At 40.2% G+C, this 18,744-nt stretch overlaps 1 protein-coding gene across 8 annotated transcripts in view; it reads left to right on the top strand.

The window, feature by feature from the left end:
• eps15l1a (epidermal growth factor receptor pathway substrate 15-like 1a) overlaps positions 1 to 18,744 on the top strand; it is a 128,208-nt gene that overhangs the window by 48,190 nt on the left and 61,274 nt on the right. For all 8 annotated transcript variants that reach the window (XM_042342647.1, XM_007901057.2, XM_007901056.2 and 5 more), the window contains exons 15-20: positions 922 to 1,119; positions 2,453 to 2,623; positions 3,196 to 3,322; positions 3,432 to 3,485; positions 4,571 to 4,722; positions 6,747 to 6,801. In XM_042342647.1, the coding sequence (XP_042198581.1) occupies positions 922 to 1,119; positions 2,453 to 2,623; positions 3,196 to 3,322; positions 3,432 to 3,485; positions 4,571 to 4,722; positions 6,747 to 6,801 (757 nt within the window). The remainder of the gene's footprint in view (positions 1 to 921; positions 1,120 to 2,452; positions 2,624 to 3,195; positions 3,323 to 3,431; positions 3,486 to 4,570; positions 4,723 to 6,746; positions 6,802 to 18,744) is intronic.

Raw genomic sequence — 18,744 nt, 5'->3', positions numbered from 1 at the left:
CGTTCAATTCGATCTCAGAGAAACTTCTTACTCAGTGATATTTGTACGTACATATACACTATAAAGATAAATTAATCCTGTGTTTGTGTAATATGCTAAGCATTATCTTGGGAATTTCCATGTATAGGTGGGATGCATGGAACTCTGTTGGTTTGGATACTCTTCAGCATGGTGATGGGTTTCCGCACGTATTCTGGCTGAGGCACAAAAAAAAGCCGAGCTTCAAATGGTGTCCCGTGAAAAATGGAGATTTATAGAATTATGGAATATTACAGCACCAAATGGGCCATTCGGCCCACAAAAATCTACGCAGATGTCTTTCTCCACGAGAGCCAATTCAACTAATTTCACTCTCCTATCACTTGGATTATACCCTTTAATATGCTTTTTCAAGCATCTATCCAGCTTTATTATCCATACTCAAAAGTGCTACCAACTGAGGCAAGCTGACACACTGGTGTTGCAGAGAGAATTGGGGATACCTGTGAATGATTACACAATTCTCAAAGCCAATTAAGAACTCAAGATAGTTTATATGTAGGTGAATGGGTATCTGTAAGTGATTACAAGACACCTTAATCTTTCTCTATCCCTGGAATTAAACCTCAATGAATAACTATTGTGAGCTATTGCTTTGTATTTGATCCAGTGAGTCTCACTTTAACCAAATTTAGTTACTAAAAACATTTGAGATACCTAGCTGGTGTATAAGAGATGACATTTCTCTGTCCGCTAATTACAGCTTCATGTCCAACTGGCAACCAATTGAATGGATTAATTTGCATGATATGTAATTAAGTTACTATAATTATGGTGGGATGAACCCAAAATGCTATGTATGAATGATGCATTGTGTTTCTCAATGGCCTAATTGAAATTGTTGATTTGATGTTATAAAGTATACAAATTCATCTGCCACAGATTTCATCACTGAAGATGCAGATAGCCAACCAGGAATCAGATATGAAATCCCAGGAAGAAGAACTGAACAATGCCAAGACTGAGTTGAACAAACTACAGCAAGAGGAAGTCCAGTTGGAGCAGAGTATCGAGGCTGGAAAGGTCCAACTTGAGACGATTATTAAATCACTCAAATCCACACAGGATGAAATTAACCGGGTAAGGAATGTAGTATGTCTGATTCTTGGTGCTCCCTCTCACAGCCTTGGCACGGTTTATTTGGGAATAAAGTGATTTGGGAGAGAGTGACATCAACACTGGATGTGTTAATCCATTTCTGGCAGCCCAAAAAGAAGGTACAATTGTCCGTTCATCATACGCTGCAGCACCACCCTCGCTTGTTAAGCCTTCAGATCAAAAGGTTCTTATGTCCAGCTTAACTGTTCAGAAAATGTTCAAAATTTTTAGTGATTTATGTTGTATAATTTTTCAAAAACTGCACAATCCAAAACTGATTGGATGAACTTGGTTCCAATCATTAGAGTAAACCCAGTACAAATGCTTTCAGATAAGCGAAGGTAGCAGGACAGGAGGGATCAGGTTCAGTATTTCTTTACCCAGAAGGGAATTAATGACTGGAATGGATAACTAGGAAGGGTAATTGAGGCTAGGACATTGGACTTGTGTAAGAAACAATTTGATCCTGGGAAGGCAGTAAGATAATGAGATCAAATGGGCTGAAGGGCTTTTTTTTTTCTGTATCTCTCTTTGAGTTCTCTGACTTTGGGAGAAACAATCAAAGGAGAAAGGAGGGAGAAATAGTGGGTGGGTTGCCCTTGCACCACCTTTTGACACGTCAAGAAACATTTGGGTAGAGAAGCCTTTGAGCAGGTAGCTTGCCTGGCTCTTTCCACTGGGGAACCAAATGTTCTAAAGAACAGGGAAAAAACAGAAAAATCACTATTCCCTCTTTGTTCGTGTAAATATCCCCAACAATATTTAGTGGGCAAGTGGGGGCTTTATTTCCTGAACTCCCATTGTGCATTGACTCCTCGTTTAGTTTGATAATCGTAACAGGATTGTGTTTAAACACGCAATAGCATAAAATGGCCACAGAGAGGCAGAGAGATTGCACAAAACTGCTCATGAATAGGTTTTGTAAGCTTATGCAATATAATTTTTTTGAAAAAAATTATTGATGCCTTTGGCAGGACAGGGTCATTATTCAAACAAAAATGGTGAAGAAATGCAGTAAATGTGGTAATGTGTAGCTGCAGGTCTCAGATTCAATGGGAGTCTGGACTGGAACTGAGGATAGACAGCCTTACATACTCATCCACTTCAGAAATCCGCGTGGATGAAAATTTATATATGTCTAATAATAATAATCCTTGCATTTGATATAGCGCCTCATCATATCATTTAGACGTCTCAAAGCGCTTCACAGAATATACCATAAAGTGAATTGACTTTATATTTTGTGGGCGAAATTTGATCTGAACAGTTAATGGAAAGTTAATAACATGACCATTTTTTGTTTCAACAACTGTAGGCACGAAGTAAGCTCTCCCAGTTACAAGAGAGTCAGCAAGAAGTTAGTAAAAACATTGACCAGTACAACAGTGCGCTGAATGGCTCGTTAACGGATCACGGAGGCAGTATGACTAACCTGGCAGACATGAGTGATGGCATCACGGAGAGAGACAGTGGCTTCGTTACACTGGTGGGTAGGAAGAGACTGCAGTCCGGTGATTCATTCACTTCTTCTGCCTCGAAAGTAACCGTGTAAATCAACATAACCAGCTGAAAGCAGGCAATTATTTGGGTCAGAAAATAGTGGGAAGAGCACAGCGTTGTGCTGTCAGTCTGGCTTAGTTGTAGCCTTCAGCCTCTCTGCCTCCACCCTTTGGAAATCCATCCCACAGTCCCTCCGCCTCACCCTCCCTTGCCTCCTTCAAGACCCTCCTCATCGACCGTGCCTTCGGTCACCCTCCTCACCTACCTTCCCTGCCCTCCACCTCTCCTGATCCCAACCACCAGCTCGGCTATGGATCCCTGACTGTCCAGCACCTTGAGACGTCCTCCTGACGTGGAAGGTGCTATACAAATGTAATTTGCTGCTGCTGTTGTTGTTGGCACCCTAACCCCTGGAGTTGAAGGTTCAAGGCCCATGTTGAGACTTGAGCTCAATTCAACTCAGATGGTTTTTCTCTCAGTGCAGTGGCTCTTGTTGGAACTAGATACTGAAATGTGACAAATTTACTGAAGTTGTTGATAAAACTGCTCTGTGTTCAGGACGACCCCTTCAGAGGTAAAGCCTCGCCATTCAATAACAGTGTCCAGGAACTACACACGGACCCATTCCAGTCGGAAGATCCTTTCAAAACGGATCCATTCAAAGGAGCAGACCCATTCATAGACAGTGAGTGGCTCAGTCTGATCCTGAAGATTTTCCCAGAGACACTGTAACAATATCAAGTTAACGATTGGTCTTATTTTAAGTTATTTTTGCCCCTGTGTTTCCTTGTCAGGTGATCCATTCCAAAACGACCCTTTTGCCCAGCAGCCGACAACCACCTCAGCAGGCAAGTTCTCGTGTGTAGAATGTCCAACCTTTGATCAGCCACCTCCTGCTTTATTCTCTCTGTGTTGTGATTGTACACCCTCTCCTATTGCCCACTTTTTTTNGATTTCCCCCCCCAAAAATGTCTTCTCTTATGTCGCAACCAAGAGGTGGGCGACCAGTTTTCAGGCCTCCTCTAATGCAGCTCTGAAACCAGCTGTGCCAGAAACTTGGAGCAATTTCTGGTAAGCTACTATACCTTTGTGCAATTGTCCCTTGTGTGTGTATTTATATATTGATTATACCAGAGGGTTGGTCATTTGAGGTTACTCTCAGCGAGCATTGTGATTCATTGAGTGGAGCTTGTGTATGATCAGCCTGTGATAAAGCAGCGTAATTAGCTCATAATTATCTTTGTTGCGAGTGGTTCCTGGAAAAACTGAGCTGCCAAGAAAGCTCCATTATTGCTGTTTATCAGCATCCAGGAGAGTGTTGAAAGCTTCTGCCTGCTCACCTAGTTACCAAGCATGTGAGGTTTTATTCCCACCCCCCTCCCCCCCACTACACTCAGCGCTTTGCCTGCTTCTCCGGTCTTAGCAGTCTTTTGCTCCCACCCTCCACTCAGCCAGCGAGAGAGAGAGAGAGAGAAAGGCTGTTCCCAGATTGGGCACTTTGTCAAAAAGCCCTGATCTTGATTTGTCCTTCATCCAGTGGTGAAGAATCGTTGCAGTGCAAAGCAAGGGAGCTTGAGCAGCAAGTAGTTTTGGTGCCAAAGTGGGCCAAATTTGGCTGGGAGTTTGTGTGATTTTGTTCCTGTTCAATGTTTTTCCAGCTGTACGTGTGGAAATGGGAATAGGTTTGCAGTTTCAGGGACAGAGTTGTGTAAAGCTGAATCTCTGAATGCACGTTATAAAACGTCAGTCATGCTTCAAAATTTGCAGGGTTATGGGGTAAGAGCGGGGGAGTGGGACTAGTTGGTAGCTCTTTCAAAGAGCCGGCACAGGCACGATGGGCCGAATGGCCTCATTCTGTGCTGTAAGATTCTATGATTCACCACGGCCCCTGTCAGCCTGTTGCAGCACACTGATGGACCTTTTCACACTGCAGATCCATTTGGCGCAGATCCCTTTAAAGAAAACGATCCGTTCCGTGGCTCCTCATCTGATGAGTTCTTCAAGAAACCGCCAAAAAGTGACCCGTTTACATCCGCATCCTCAGAACCCTTCAGCAGAGAACCAGCCAACACTGTGCCAACCAAAGTAAGCGGCAGGAGTGCAGTCAGTAATAAGTCAGTAAGAGTGGCAAGTAATGGAAGATGGGCTGAATAGCCTTCTTCTGTGCTGTAATATTCTATGATTCTATAAGTAATGTTCAGTGAGCAGAAAGGGGTTTAACTCCGGTATGAAAACCCAGTATTTGCATTGATCCTGAATTGCCTGTGATTAACTTTAACATGACTTTACGTATTCCACTGTTCGGTTGATTAATAGTCAGTACAGCAGCAAGAATGGTATTATCTAAATGATGCTGCAAGAATATTGACTATTTTTATTATTTTGTCATGAATACTTGGAGAGGGTTGGGGAAGGAGAATGCTCTGCAGTACTGTACTGTCAAGTATCACGACTTTTTGTAGGCCTTAGTGGCAGTCATTTTGCACCAGTGAGGTCTCGCCTGCAGCCATGAGGTAATTTGGCCAACTCAGCTGGGGAATTGATGGTCAGGACATAGGGAGAAACTCCTTTCCTGTTTCAAATGGCGTCATGTAATCTTTAATGTATTTGAAGAACAGGCAGGTGAGACCCCAGTTTAACAGCTCACCTGAAGAACAGAAACTCCCAACAATGCAGTACTGTCCCAGTACTACACTGGAGTGTCAGGTTGGATAGAGTATAAGCTCAAGGCTAGTACAGTCTACTGTAATGCAGTCTACAAAACCCAGAGACCAAGTGCTACAACAAAAACAACAACAAATTATATTTGTACAGCGCTTTTCACGTCAGGAGGATGTCCCATGGCCCTGGACAGTCAGGGATCCCCACCCGAGCCTGGTTGACAGAATAGAGGTAGGATTCAACTGAACAAAGGGAGCATTTCTCACTGGCTGAAGAATTTACCTGTAATGTTACTCGTGCTCTGGAATGCCGTGGTTTATTAATGCAGATCATTTTGCAAATTCTCGTGGCCATAATTTGCGGTGTGAATAAGTTGCACGCCTAGACTTTGCTGAGAAAGAAATCACTAAGTAAATAAAGAATGTATAAGTTTCTTAACCTGCTCGAATAGTGTGTGCACTGCAGATCAACATATCCACAAGATGTTGAAATGATAGTTCTGAAGAATCGCTTATAATTAGGCATCAAACCACTAAGAATTAATCAGATTATCTTGATTTTATCTATTTCTCGTTAAGACTTTAAGTTAAAACTCGACGTGAGAAACCTCTCTGGAGTTAATCTGTAGCTGCAATATCTTCAGTAAACAGCACTAAAAATGCAGAAGAGGTGCCTTGTTACTCAAATAGAGAACAGTTTGGGTGGTGGCTGTGGGCAACAGTACTGTCCTTTTATCTTGGAGACCCTGGCTTGAGTCCAGCTTGGAATATTTTTATCTCCCATGTTCTCAGAGACTGCTGTGATGTATCCCACTCGAATCTTCTTGTTCTACCTTCCTTAACTTCTACCATTTAACACTTGCTGGGTTACTAAAATAAATATCTTTTTTTAACTTGAGAAATTAATTTACTGGAACACAGACGCTTGATGAATCGCTGCACAGAAGTTTGTATCTTTTGGGTGAGCCCCATAACTACATATTCCATACTGCAATATCTGGGCCTTGAAATCTCTCATGATCTTAGCCAGGTGACCATGGTCTTAAACATTTGTGAAAGTGCAGAATTTTGGAAAATCCTTCAATTCAGTTTGACTGACGCACAATTCTTGGACGCACAAATCGTTTCCCCAAATTGTGCAGGATCTAAATTCTAAGATAGTCTTTGAAGTTTAAGAGATTTCAGGCCTGTGATGCCTTTCTGCAGATTCATGCTATATTATCTACAACAGCAACAACTTTCATTTATACGGTGCCCTTCACGCCGGGCAGTTAATGTGAATGAGGCAATTTCACAATGATGTAGCAAAACATCATGCGACTTATTTTAACACAGAGCCATCTAATCACCAAAGCCTTTTTTAACATTTAATGTCACTCTCCCCAGTGGAATCAATACGTACATAGAAAGTGAAGAGATTTCAACCGAATGTTTATTTTTGAACTGCAGGCCGACCCCTTTGGGAGCAGTGATCCTTTCGCACCTGCAACCTCCAAGGGCCCAGGTGAGTCTGAATCAATTTTACGTCGTACGCCAGACAATAGCGCAGTCTTTTCTATGCCAATGCATTCTACTGTTGGGTTTATAATAATAATAATAATCCTTGCATTTGATATAGCGCTTTTCACGTCGGGAGGATGTCCCAAAGCGCTTCACAGAACACACTGTAAAGTGAATTGACTGTATATTTGTGGGTGAACGCGGCAGCCAATTGTGCACAGCAATGTCCCACAAACAGTCGTAGATTGAAAATGACCAATTTTTATTATTGTTTTTGGTTTTTGGAGGATTATTATTAGGCCTGTGTGGAGTAAGGAAACTTGCCCAAGTCTAAATTTTATGAATCTATGATTGCGTTGGAGTTGGCATAAGAGCAGACTGACAAACTGTTGACAATAAAGTTGTGTTAAGGAATACAATTCCCACTGATCGGGATCGCTTGTGTTCACAAGAACGCTAGTGGCACCTGGTGGCATTGATTGAGAAATATAATACAGTGTTGAACAGACCTATTCATTTTGTCTTCAATTTTGATTTCTTTGGTAATGGGTGATTGCAAGGAGATGTTCACGCTTCAGTGATGGTCTGTGCAATGTCACTGACTTTACGTCTTACGTTACCAGAAAACAACAGAGGTTTGAGGTAAAGGTATTTGGTTACATTGAAACAGCTATCAGTAACCTAGGCCTGCTGTGCTAAATTAGCTTCCTATATGGAATTTCTATCATTCCAATTTTTATTTAGTAAGTCCTCATGGTTTAACTATTTAAACTGTCTCTTTAACTGTGAGGAACGGCTAGATCAGCTAGGGCTCTTCAGCTTTCAAAAACAATGTCTCAGAGGAGACCTTATGGAGTTATATAAGATATCAATCCGATGCAGAAAGTAAACCCAGACAAGACTTTCGGACACGTCAAAGTACTGAACAAAAGGGCAAACGTACAGTGTTCAGAAGGGTAATTTTAGGACAGACACCAGGAAGTATTTTCATTGCACAGAGCAATTGACAGCTGGGTGGTTGAGGCACTCAGCCTGTTTAAGAAATGGCTTGACACTGCAATGGGTTTAAGGTAGGATGGGTTTTCTGGAAGAATGACATCAAATGGCCAGTTTGCATCTAAACCCATCTTGAAATCATTGATAAAAGTAAAAAATGGACTTGTAACTAGAATATCATCTAATTGCTGTGTTGCTAAGATAATGGTTATAAAAGCTTTAGTACATTGAAGTTTTTAAATCAAAGATGCATCACTGAGGTGAGCCTTGTGTCTTGCAATGTTAGAATTAATATAATATAACAATCCTTGCATTTGATATAGTGCCTTTCATGTTGGAGTGCTTCACATGATTTACTGTAAAATGTAATGATGGTATTTGATAAGCGAATGTGGTAATCAATTTGCGCACAGCAATGTCCACGAAAAACCATGAAGTGAAAGACCATTTTATCCGAGTTTATAAATCGCTGCGCTGTGATTACAATTTCAAAATTGGAACACTGCCTTCTATGGTAATGTCATGTACTTAAAAGGAAATAAATCATATTTTGGGGTTTTGATTAATCAAGCATTTTCTTTCCCCACCCCTGGTTGGCATAGGGCCTTCGCTGTAGTGTAGGTTTGTTGCAGTGTAAAGCTTCCTTCCCACCACTCCAATCATGGCTTAATCCCAAATTCAGAATCATACCTCCAACTAATGTGCAATTCCTATTTCCCACATCAATGATCCTGAATAGCCTCTTGAAATAAGTTTGCCAACTTTTGCCAGATTGAGACATTTTGGTATATAGAATTGCATTCACTGGCAACAGATTGATAATGCCCCAGTTCTTTCTGTGTATAAGTATTCCACCTGGCAACAAAAAAGATCTAATAACTAGGGATCTAATACATAGTATTCTAATTCCTTATTTCTGTACAGTTCTCCACTTTAACTGTGTGTCGTGTTGTGTTATTGCACAACAGGGACATTGTTCAGGAGACTTTCTTTTAGCAGAAATTCTTTTAAATAAATTGAACTCTTCATCTGTGCTCCGCTATGCTTTGGCACAGATGAACACACTTATTTAATGCCCTAAATAAACCACAGTTCACGATTTTATCTTTTGCTTCATTTGTTTTTGTGAACTCAATAACATTTCACGAGTGGATGATATTCTATGATGTTTTGGACAATTTCTTCAAGACTTTGCTTTGAAGATATAAGCACCCCGCACATGCTTATTGAATAGATGAAGAAGTGAGAATAATGTTCCGATATCAACTAAGAGAAGGAAGAGCATAGCGGTGTAATAAAGGTTTTTTAATAAACCCCAGAAGCATGTAAACTGGGGTTGCATATTCATTCTGAAACTAACCGAAGTGTATCAAATGCTGTACCCACAACAGTACATTGAGTCAGCTTTTTAGTGCTGGGTGAAATCCCTTTCGCTTTTTAAAAATTCTCAACTTTAAATTGAAGCTGCAATGTAGTGTAGGCATGAAGCGCATTCCCACCTTCTTTTGGACATTGCGTCACTTGCACCGAGCTGAAGGTTGTTGATACTTCATTAAATAACATCTGCGGTTTTATATAGTACAGTGAGTAATTACAGGCTGTCAACTCGTTAGTTAATGTTTCAGTTAGAGCTGTAATTGCTCTATATGACAATAAGCAATATGTGAATAACTCAGTTATTTACCTAACCACTTAAATGTAAAACCTCTCTTACTGTAACACGCCCTTTATAATAATCCTAGTAGTTGATATTGTGCCTCTGGAGTTGAAACTTCTCAAAGTAGTTCACAGGGAATAGTTGTCAAGTGACTTTGTTTGTTGGCAAACACAACAGCCAATTTTGGTGCAACATGATCACAGAAACCACCTTGAAGCCTAGAAGATTGTTGGTCGGGCACTGGGAGAAACTTCTCTTTTCAAACAGTATCAGGGGATCTTTAACTCAATAAGCAGACGGGGGCTTAGGTTTAATGCCTCATCCGAAAGACTGCATCTCTGCAGTGTGATGTTCTCCCAGTACTCCACTGGAATGTGAGCCTGTACAATAAGCTGATTGGTGGATTGCTTTCCGGGGATAATAATCCCTTGAAAAAATAAATAATGATAATAATAATTTGGTTTGTGTTTGTGGAACTGCTGTGTGCAATTGGCTGGTGTGTTTCGCCCACAAAATATACCGTAATTTCACTTTACAGTATATTCTGTGAATCTCTTTGAGAACGTCGCAAAGACATAATAAAGCGGTATATCAAATGCAAGGATTATTATATTTATTAACAGATTCTTTATAGTTTTCCCCAATTTGCTCTTCCACAATTTACTTGGCCATTCATAGAATGCTTAAAGATCGAATGTTGTAGATTCAAGAATATGATAGCACCTCACCTATCTCTTTGGTACCACTTTGAGGTATACCACAGCAATGGTTAGAGTGGGCTTGGGTGCAAAGCACATTGTGCATTAAGTTCAAGCATATTATTTTTCTGCAAATATTTCTCCAATATTTTCTCTCCACTTCTGAAGGCATGTAGGTTTTTTGGTTCCAGTTTACTGGGTTTACCGATCCACAGACCAGGCATCCAGATGATAACTCACCTAATTGGTGAGCTTTGTACGAATCTCGAACAGTCTTCTCTTGGACATAGCATCAAAGCTGAGTTGATGCTGTCCTCACTTGATGTCTATCTCTGTACCATGTACACATACCCACGTCTTCCAGCAGGAGTCTAACAATAGCAGTCGGGGGTGCAAATTCTGACAGATTTTTATCCCTTTTACAACCCAGGGACATTGTACTGATCCAAGTGCTTCTGTGGCTGAGATCAGTTAAATCGACATACAATACAAAATTACATTTGTAAAGCGCCTTTCACATCGGGAGGACTTCCCAACGCTCCCAAGACATAGGCCAGCAGCTCAGGCATACATATAGCATTCACAGTTGTGTTTATGGTAGTAATTGGTCAGGGTATATTTGTGCTGAGAGATCATGCCAGTTTGCTATAAAAAGCAGGTGGAATTGAGTTGGATTTGTCCTATCACTCTATAAATACACTTGTCATTTCAGTAACCTGCCGGTCCTTCATACCCCGCTCTAGAACTGGTTTCTTCTCACTTGCTTGGTTTGGGAAATAGATGTTACGTGCAAATTGGCTGCCATGTTATAATATTAATAATAATAATCCTTGCATTTTATATAGGGCCTTATCACGTCTTCGAAGTGCTATATTATAAAGTGAATTGACTGTTATTATCCTGGTGCACCCAAAAAAAAAGATCAAATCTTAATTTTCGTATTACTTCCTCCCAGACAACGAGGCTCCTTTCAAAAAATGGGCATGCCGAGATCTGTCAGTGTGATTGGATGGAAGTTTTGTACAATAAGACTTTTGTGATGTGAAACTGCCTCCGAGGTCTGTGGGAGAGCACCCTCCCTTCCCTCGCTTCACTACTGTCCCCGTCCCACAGTGGCATAGATAAAGTGTACGTATCTGCCACTTTCACGCTGAGTGACAGACATAATAATAGTCCTTGCAGTTGATGTAGTTCCTTATCATGTTTACGAGACGTCTCAAAGCGCTTCACAGAATATGCTGTAAAGTGTACCTTTCTTTGCCTAGTACAGTACAGCTCTGAATCCATACCATATGTGCTCAAGCTATGACTCTGTGCCATGCTGCTCCCTAGGTTAGAGCTCTGGCTAGCTGTAAACTGTTAACTTGGTGTGTTAGAGCTGTGAGACTGCACTGTGTTAAAATTTAGACTCTGTACTATACTGTTCTGTATGCTAGAGACCACACTCGCTCTGATGTCACTCCTCGCTTGATGTTTTCAAGCCTTGACACAGTCAGCTGCCCTCTATTCATGAATATACCCTCATTTTGTATATTAAGGGCTCGGGTACGTAACTGTCTTGGGACATCCTCCCGACATGAAAGGAGCTTTACAAATGTAATTTTGTTGTTGTTTTCTGTTTTATTTCTGATATCTTGTATTTTGAAATCAAGTCACTGTTAATCTGATCTGAAACGAACATGATTTGTACAAGGACCGGATTGTATCAAATATACAAGTATAGCAGGTTTTGATTCTCCTTTCTTGCTATCCTTCCTCCACCCATCCCCAGCCTCTGATGCGTGGTAATGACACCATATATAAAGAGCAAGATTCTTTTAAAAACTGGTTTCCAAAGTAAGAGTGAATTTAAGAATAATCCGCAATTCTGCATAATTTTAAGACCAAAATAGTCTGCAGACCAGATGTAGGGGCAAATGATCACTGATCAAACCTTGGCTACATTTTTGCCAACAAAACATACAGTCAATTCACTTTACACTATATTCTGTGAAGTCCTTTGAGACATCTCGAAGACATGATAAGACGCTATATCAAATGCAAGGGTTATTATTTTCTCTTCGTATTATTTTCATTCGTAACTTAAAATATTTTTGCATTCGACATAAGCATCTTATCATAGAATCATAGAATATTATAATAAATAATAATAATAGTCCTTCCATTTGATATAGCGCTTTTCATGTCTTCTCGACATCTCAAAGTGCTTCACAGAATAGACTGTAAAGTGAATTGACCATATATTTGTAGGCGAAATTACAGCACAGAAGGAGGTCATTAGGCCTATTATGCTGTGCCGGCTTTGGAAGAGCTACCTCATCAGTCCCACTCCCCCTCTCTTATTATGTCAAAGCGCTTCATAAAGTTTTCCATAAAGAATAGTGACTATATTTGGAGACAAACATGGCAGCCAATTGGCGCACAGCCAACCATGCAGTGAATAAACTTTTTTTAATTGGTGGCATAGATGATATGGACATTTGGAAAATTCTCTTTTTGAGTAGTGGCCATGGATCTTTAACGTTCAACTGAACAGGCAGATAATAGCACGGTTTGCTCTCTCAACCAAAGGACAGCATCCACAGTACTGTGGAGTCCTGTAGCTCAGTGGTTAGAGCACTTGCCTTGCAAGCGAGAGGACCTGGGTTAGATTCCCAGGCAGGGCAAAGCCTTAGGCAAGTTTTCTTACTCCAAACGCATATGTTTACCTAGCATTAAGTAGGGTCCCGCTTGTTAGTCGATTGGTGGATCGCTTTCCGATGGTAATAATCCCTTCAAATAATAATAATTTGGTTACTAAATCTACGACTATTTGTGGGACACTGCTGTACGCAATTGACTGCCGCGTTTCACCCACAAAATACACAGTCACTACTCTTTACAGTGTATCCTGCGAAGCGCTTTGAGATGTCAATGACGTGATAAGACGCTATATCAAATGCAAGGATTATCATTATTATTTATCTCAACAGCACTGTATCGGGAGTGCCATTTTAGACGGACTCCCCACGTGGGGCTTGAATCGTAACATTCTGACTCGGCAGCAAAAGTGCTAACCATTGAGCCAGGCTGACCCACACTTGGGTCGGCCTCTCGAATTGACTCAACTAAAATCAGTGGCCACACGGACTGAGAGCCTTCCCGGATTGTAAGAGTCAGCTATTCCCTGAATAAACTCACTGACCTATTGGGAATGGTAGGTTCCATCTTGTCTGTGCAAGTTCATGTGGGATTGAAGATCCCATGGCACTATTTGAAGGGAAAAGAGAGTTTGGCCCACAATCCCCCATCAACTAATTATCCCTTAACGAGCGCGTCAAGGACTTTTTTTTGTTCTCCCCCCTGGCGATCTGACTTGTTTTTCCGGGCATAGGTATTCTATACATTCCACGGTATAAATGAGTACAGTGTGTTCCCTATGAGTATAGTGCAGCATGCACCCAAGCATTTATGAGTAAGAGAACCAAATTCAGAGCTGTCAGTTCCACTAATGTCTACAGGGATACACCCAAGTACTTTCCTGAGATGGTTTGCAGACCATAAAGAGGAACCATCATAAAGAGTGCATAGTGCAAACAAAGAGAGTCCAGTGCCATTTAATAATAAACAATACAAATAAATAATCCTGGCACTTGATATAGCCCTTTTTCACGTCTTCTAGACGTCTCAAAGCGCTTCACAGAATAGACTGTAAAGTGAATTGACTATATTTGTTGGCGAAACGCGGCAGCCAATGGCACACATCAGTGTCCCACAAACAGTAGTGGATTGAAGTGACCAACTTTATTATTTTTTTCTTGAGGGATTATTATCAGGTGTCTGGAGTAAGGAAACTTCCCCAGGGTTTCACCCTGCCGGGAATCGCTTGCAAGGCAAGTGCTCTAACCACTGAGCTACAGGTAATAGATTGTTGTCTTGTCTGTATTAAAAGCAAGAACTCCACTTTACTCAAGAAAGCAAACCCTTGTGCAAATTAAAGTGACTTGTCGTTTTCAGTTGCTTTGAATTGTACACCATTTAGAAGGAACTGTGGCCTGAAAGTTGGGAACTTTGCACAGTTGCTTAGCACATTGTTGCTGCATCATTACTACATAAGGAAAGTTTGAAACCGGTTATAAGGAAGAACTTGCGTGTCATAGTCTTATCAAGTCAAAGTTTCAAAGAGTTTACAAGTATTTACTGTCCACTCTTAACAATAATTTGTTGATTTGTTGACAAATGGAGCAGCTGTTTAGAACTGCAGCACTGTCCCAGAAACAGCCAAGAGGTGAATAACTAATTCATCTGGAGGATTGTTGGCAAGGTTATTGGGAGAAAACATGTTCTCGTTTTAGATAATGTCATTGTGACCTGGAGGCAAGAGTTTTACTTAGTCAAACTGACATTAAATTATAGTATGAAGTATATATGGTGTATTGAAAGACTATCCATTTGGCAGTAAATGTAAGTAGGGCACTAATTTGGTGTGGAGTTCAGCTTTGTTTCCATATATTCATAATTAGGTAAGCAGTTGATAGCTCCCTTTACAGCTCTCTGCTAATGTTGGTTTCTGTTATATATAATACAAGCTTTGTTGCCTCATTGTTACTCTAAAAACTATGAGACTCATATCTACTAAAGTACTAGAAAGTTAGGTTAAATCTTCTTAAACAAAACTGAAACTCCTTAATGCAAACACACTAAGTGTCCATTTTGTTCCCCTTAGGCTAATGCAATTTTAAGGTGGGTAAAAGAACAGAGGGACCTGCGGGTGCAGGTAAATGAATCCTTGAAAGTGACAGGACAGGTAGATAAAGCTGTAAAAAGGGCATATGGGATACTAGACTTTATAAATAGGAGCAAAGAGTACAAGAGTCAGGAGGTTATGACTAACCAATATAAACACTGGTTAAACCTCAGTTAGAATACTGCGCCCAGTTCTGGGCACCGCACTGTAGGAAGGATGTAAGGCATTGGAAAGGGCGCAGAGGAGATTTACGAGGATGGTACCAGGAATGAGGGACCCTGATTATGAGGAAAGGCTGGAGAGGTTAGGATTATTCTCATTGGAGCAGAGAAGGCTACGAGGACCTGATAGAGGTCTTCAAAATCATGAGGGGATTTGATAGGTTAGAAAGGGAAAAACTGTTTCCACTGGTGGGTGTGTCGGTGACTTGAGGTCACAGATTCAAAATAATCTCTAAAAGAAGCCGAGGAGAGGTGAGAAGAATTTTTTTCACGCAACGAGTTGTTCGAATCTGGAACGCATCGCCTGAAAGGTCGGTCGAGGCCGATTCAATAACTACTTTTAAAAACGCAGTGGACGGCTCTTTGGGGAGGACGGGTTTGCAGGGTCATGGGGAAGGGGCTGGGGAGTGGGACTGACATTACATTGCTCTATTCAAAGAGCCGGTGCAAACTGATGGGTAAATGGCCTCTTTTTGTGCTGTGCGATTCTGTGATTCTATGATTTAACAGATTTTGTGATGGGAGCTCTTTATTTTTATTGAGAAAGTTGGATGATACGCCAAACCCCATACAGCAAAAACACTGAAGTTAAAGAGAGAAGATTATATAATGCCAAGTTTGTACTTTTAAAAGCCTCCAGAGGAGCGAAGTCTTGAAGGGTGTTGAGGTTTTCCGCAGTTTTGAGTTCCTGGGAAATAATTAGAGTAGAAGATATAATGCAATGAGTTTATTGATTCCAACATCGCTTGGATCGGGGAGGGGAAGAATGTGTAATGGGATGAAATATTCAGAGTAGTTTGAAAACAGAATAATTGCAGAAACTCCCTCTCTTGCTTGTGTTCAATGGATGGTCAGGGAACTTTTAAAGGATTTTAAAAACTTTGAGGAGATTAGCTAAATTGCTGCTCAGTTTGCAGGTTAAGGACCACAAGCTTTAAGGTCAATCCTGGGCTGCCTTATTGCTCACCCAAAAGTTCTGTCTTAAAAAGTATTTCTGCATTTCGTGGAGTAGCTTTCGGAAAGTTGAATTAAAAATCAGTGTTGCCTTTAAAATAAGCGAATGGATGTACTTGATTATTAACCTTTTTTTTCAATTTTAAGGAGGAATTAAGCACTTGTGGCAACAATAGAGCATAAAAGTAAGGGGCGTGGAATCACAGAATATTACATTGCAGAAAATGGCCATTCACACATCTGCACTGTTTTTCTTCATGTGGGTCAATCTGATAACTCTTGCTCGCTCTCCCATACCTTTTAATGTTCTCATATAAGGAATAATAGTTGTACCAGAATAGATAAACACACTGGAATCACTTAGTTAAGAGCTAGAATGTGCAAGAGCTCTAACCATTTTTATGCTCTATTAATGATTTTTTGGTTTACTATTGAACCACCTGAACAAGCAAAGGCTTTCCAGGCTAAATCTGCCTATTTCTGGTAAGAATTCATGTAAGGCTGTACCCACCAGTAAAAATGTACGAGCTGAAATAGAGAAAGTTGATAGCAGTTTGAATGCGAATAAATCTGCAAATAATTTCAGATTGCTGGCAAAAACACAATGTTTGCCGTGCCAGAAATCCAGCCCATTGCCGTATGTACTCCATATCCGTGTTTTAAAAACACACATTTTCTGCCTTGGTTCTTCTGTCAAATTAGTGTCACATATTGTTAAATTTATGGAACCACTAATATTTTTATAAGCATTAAAAACGATCCTGTAAATTTTTATTACTGTTTTTTTAAAATAATGGGTAATTTGAGCGCTGACATTTCTAATAGACAATGCCCTCTGCAGTATAATAAGTTGTGGGTTGTGTCAGACGGGCTGTTTGAGCAATTATTTTCTATTTCTATTTTTTGCTCTCATCTGGTAATGTAAAAATATGAAAAATATTTCCTGTCATGCGCAGAAATCATTTCAAAACCATTGACTTTGGCAAATGGTTGTTGAATGCTTCGCTACTCAGTTGACTGTGAAGCTGTACGTGCTGACCAAGTTGTTAAATGGAAAGATATTCTTAATGGTGCAAATTCTGAGTTGATTTGAGTGGAAGTTTCGAAATAATTTAGGTTTAAATGTTCTCTGTCTCAGTCCAGCTGTTTCACATATTTTCTTGCAGAATAACTTGCAGATTAGGAACTTGGTAACCAATAACAGAGCACTGGATTAATTATGGAAATGTGAGCTTTCGTCTCAACCCAAGTCATGACTTGGCTAACATTGAAACTCTGCTGCTGTCATTACTGTGCTTTGCTAGTTTTCAGTTCAGATGGTTTGTGGTGTTTCTGAAGATGTATTTATCAGATTAACTGTTTGAATAGGTGAAGGACTATAGTCCCACTATGAATACTGTTTAATTCTGAGTAATTCTTAGTTTGAACTCTAAACTTTGAAGGAAGCATTCCAAAACCACAGTAAGAATATTTTCGCCCTGCAATGGAGTAGGACATCTGTCTTTCACTTATTCTTGAGAATATAGTGTTGGATCCATGCATTATATATTTTAGTGTTGCTTCTTGTTCTCTTATTAAAGTTTTCTCTTATAAAATATATATATTTTGAAAAACTTTAAAGTAAATTTTTTTGTAAGAAAATATGTGGATTTTGTAGCAACATTTTCAGTCCTTTTTGACCTTTTGAGTATATGAATAATAATAATCTTTGAGACGTCTCAAATGCATTAAGGCTCATTGAGTAATTAATCCTGGTCCATGGCAGATGTTCTACTTTGTGTCTCACACCTGTATCTTGTGTTCCCCAGTCAGGCATACGTGGTTTAGATATAATACATTGTAAACATCCCTTCACTGTGCCTCAACGCCAACTTCAGTTAAGAGCAGTTAGGACATTGTTCCTTTCATGTTTGGAGCCTAGCCTTAAATTCAGTCCAAACAATGGGGCTAAAATCTTGTCTGTACCATTGTAAGTGTGTAATGATCTCAGGGAGCTGAGAACCAATTCTTGAGCATAGGAAAGCAGCATAAATGATTCAAACTTGCATTGAATTGTCTACCTCAGAGAGGCATGAGGATAGATGCTAAGGGGAATTGGAAATAACATCTAGTACAGTAGTAATAATAATCCTTGCATTTGATATAGCGCTTTCTCACATATCCGAGGTGTCTCAAAACGCTTCACAGAATATACTGTAAAGTGAATTGACTGTATATTTTATGGGCGTAAATTTAGCCAGGATTTGCTCAATGATTATTTTCTCCTACTAGCACGTATGCAAACAACAGGTCTGCAGACTATTTTGTCTTAAAATTTAAGATTGTGCAGAATTGTGGATTATTTTTAATTTGGAAACCAGTTTTCATAAGAACCTTGCTCTTTATATAAATTGTCATTACCACGAATAGAGGCCAGGGATGGAAAGAGGAAGGATAGCAAGAAAGTCGTCTTGACTGTAGTGAAACACGGCAGCCAATTGACCACAGCCATGTCCCACAAACAGTGGTAGATTGAAGTGAACAATTTATTCTTATTTTTTTGGAAGGAATTATTACCCCCGGAAAAGCGATCCGCCAATCGGCTAACAGCCGGGCTCCTGCTTACTGCTAGGTAAACAGAGGCGTGTGGAGTAAGAAAACACGCCCAACATTTCGTCCTGTCGGGAATCAAACCCAGGTCTCGCTTGCAAGGCGA

Source organism: Callorhinchus milii, unplaced genomic scaffold (assembly GCF_018977255.1).
Source record: "Callorhinchus milii isolate IMCB2004 unplaced genomic scaffold, IMCB_Cmil_1.0 Scaffold21, whole genome shotgun sequence".
In the NCBI taxonomy this organism is placed as follows: domain Eukaryota; kingdom Metazoa; phylum Chordata; class Chondrichthyes; order Chimaeriformes; family Callorhinchidae; genus Callorhinchus; species Callorhinchus milii.
Note: the sequence above shows the minus strand (reverse complement) of the source record. Positions and strands in the feature narration are given on the sequence as shown.